The following is a 1,100-nucleotide window of genomic DNA, read 5'->3' on the forward strand; positions in this document are numbered from 1 at the left end:
CACGTGTTAAACCAAATCGTTTCTTCGCTTAGTTCGCAGTATTGCGCATACATGGGATTACGAAATATGAGGGCAACAAATAAAGTTTCGACTTCCTAAGGGGTTGAGGGTGAAAATAAATATAAAGGCGAATCTGTATATTATAGCAGATGTGTTTAATTTTAAGTAGTGTAGAACTGCATATATGTTGTTGGTAATCAAGGAATTGTGAAACTCTGAACCTAAAACTGCACCTAGACAACAGAAATACGATTTACCTGATATCAAGCAACGCTAGATAATGCGGTTTATTTGTGTTAGACTTTTTCGTTTGTATATTAATTTAGATAAGTTTAGAATCTGTAGCATCACGGAAATTTGATGATTACTATATTAGTATAGAACTGCGGGTAAAATGGGACAACTTTTTAGTACCTAATAACAACGCTCGCTTGGACTAACGGAAACGACCGGTCTATTTATGTAAATATTCTTTATTTACTAGTAAATGGTACGATAAAGGAGATTGAAAACGTGCCTTATCTTATGCCACACAACTATATATAAAAAAGTGCCAGGGTATTTTGTTTACATATGTGTGTACTGCTTTACATAATGTAGTTTTTTATGCTTAAAAGTTTGAATTAAGGCATATTTAAGCTGAAGATTCTGCTGTAGACGTACCTGGTTAAATGCAGATAGTATAAAGTGACATAGAATGGTAAGTCCCATTTGGTATTAGATTATTTAGATTATTTAGAATATTAATAAAGTATAATTATTGCCCTTATCTGTAATATTTGTTATACGTAAAGTGTACCATTCTTGGAGTTATGAAGTGGAATGTATTTTTTTTTACATTAAGCGCGCAGACGAAAAGTTAGAAAGCGAACCCTATGTTTTTGTTGGCTTCGCGCACAATGGACATACGATATGTGTTTCTATGGGGGGCTTTATTACTTGGTTGATGCTTGTTTTGACATCGTTCCTCACAAAGGCAGACTAAACATTAGCTTCTGCTTTGATATAGGCTGTTCCGCGTTTTTACTTCGAAAGTGTAGGCTCGTTGAACCGTTCTATTCAAAGAACATAGATATCAGTTGTATATCTATTTACTTTGG

At 34.0% G+C, this 1,100-nt stretch overlaps 1 protein-coding gene across 1 annotated transcript in view; it reads left to right on the top strand.

Annotated features, from left to right (window-relative positions):
• Positions 1-447: 447 nt before the first annotated feature.
• The window catches only part of LOC104265862, a 5,665-nt gene continuing 5,012 nt past the window's right edge, over positions 448-1,100 (top strand). The window contains exon 1 of the mRNA XM_009860867.2: positions 448-700. Coding sequence (XP_009859169.2) covers positions 698-700 — 3 coding nt within the window. The 5' untranslated portion in view covers positions 448-697. The remainder of the gene's footprint in view (positions 701-1,100) is intronic.

This window comes from Ciona intestinalis, unplaced genomic scaffold, assembly GCF_000224145.3.
Source record: "Ciona intestinalis unplaced genomic scaffold, KH HT000554.1, whole genome shotgun sequence".
Classification (NCBI taxonomy): domain Eukaryota; kingdom Metazoa; phylum Chordata; class Ascidiacea; order Phlebobranchia; family Cionidae; genus Ciona; species Ciona intestinalis.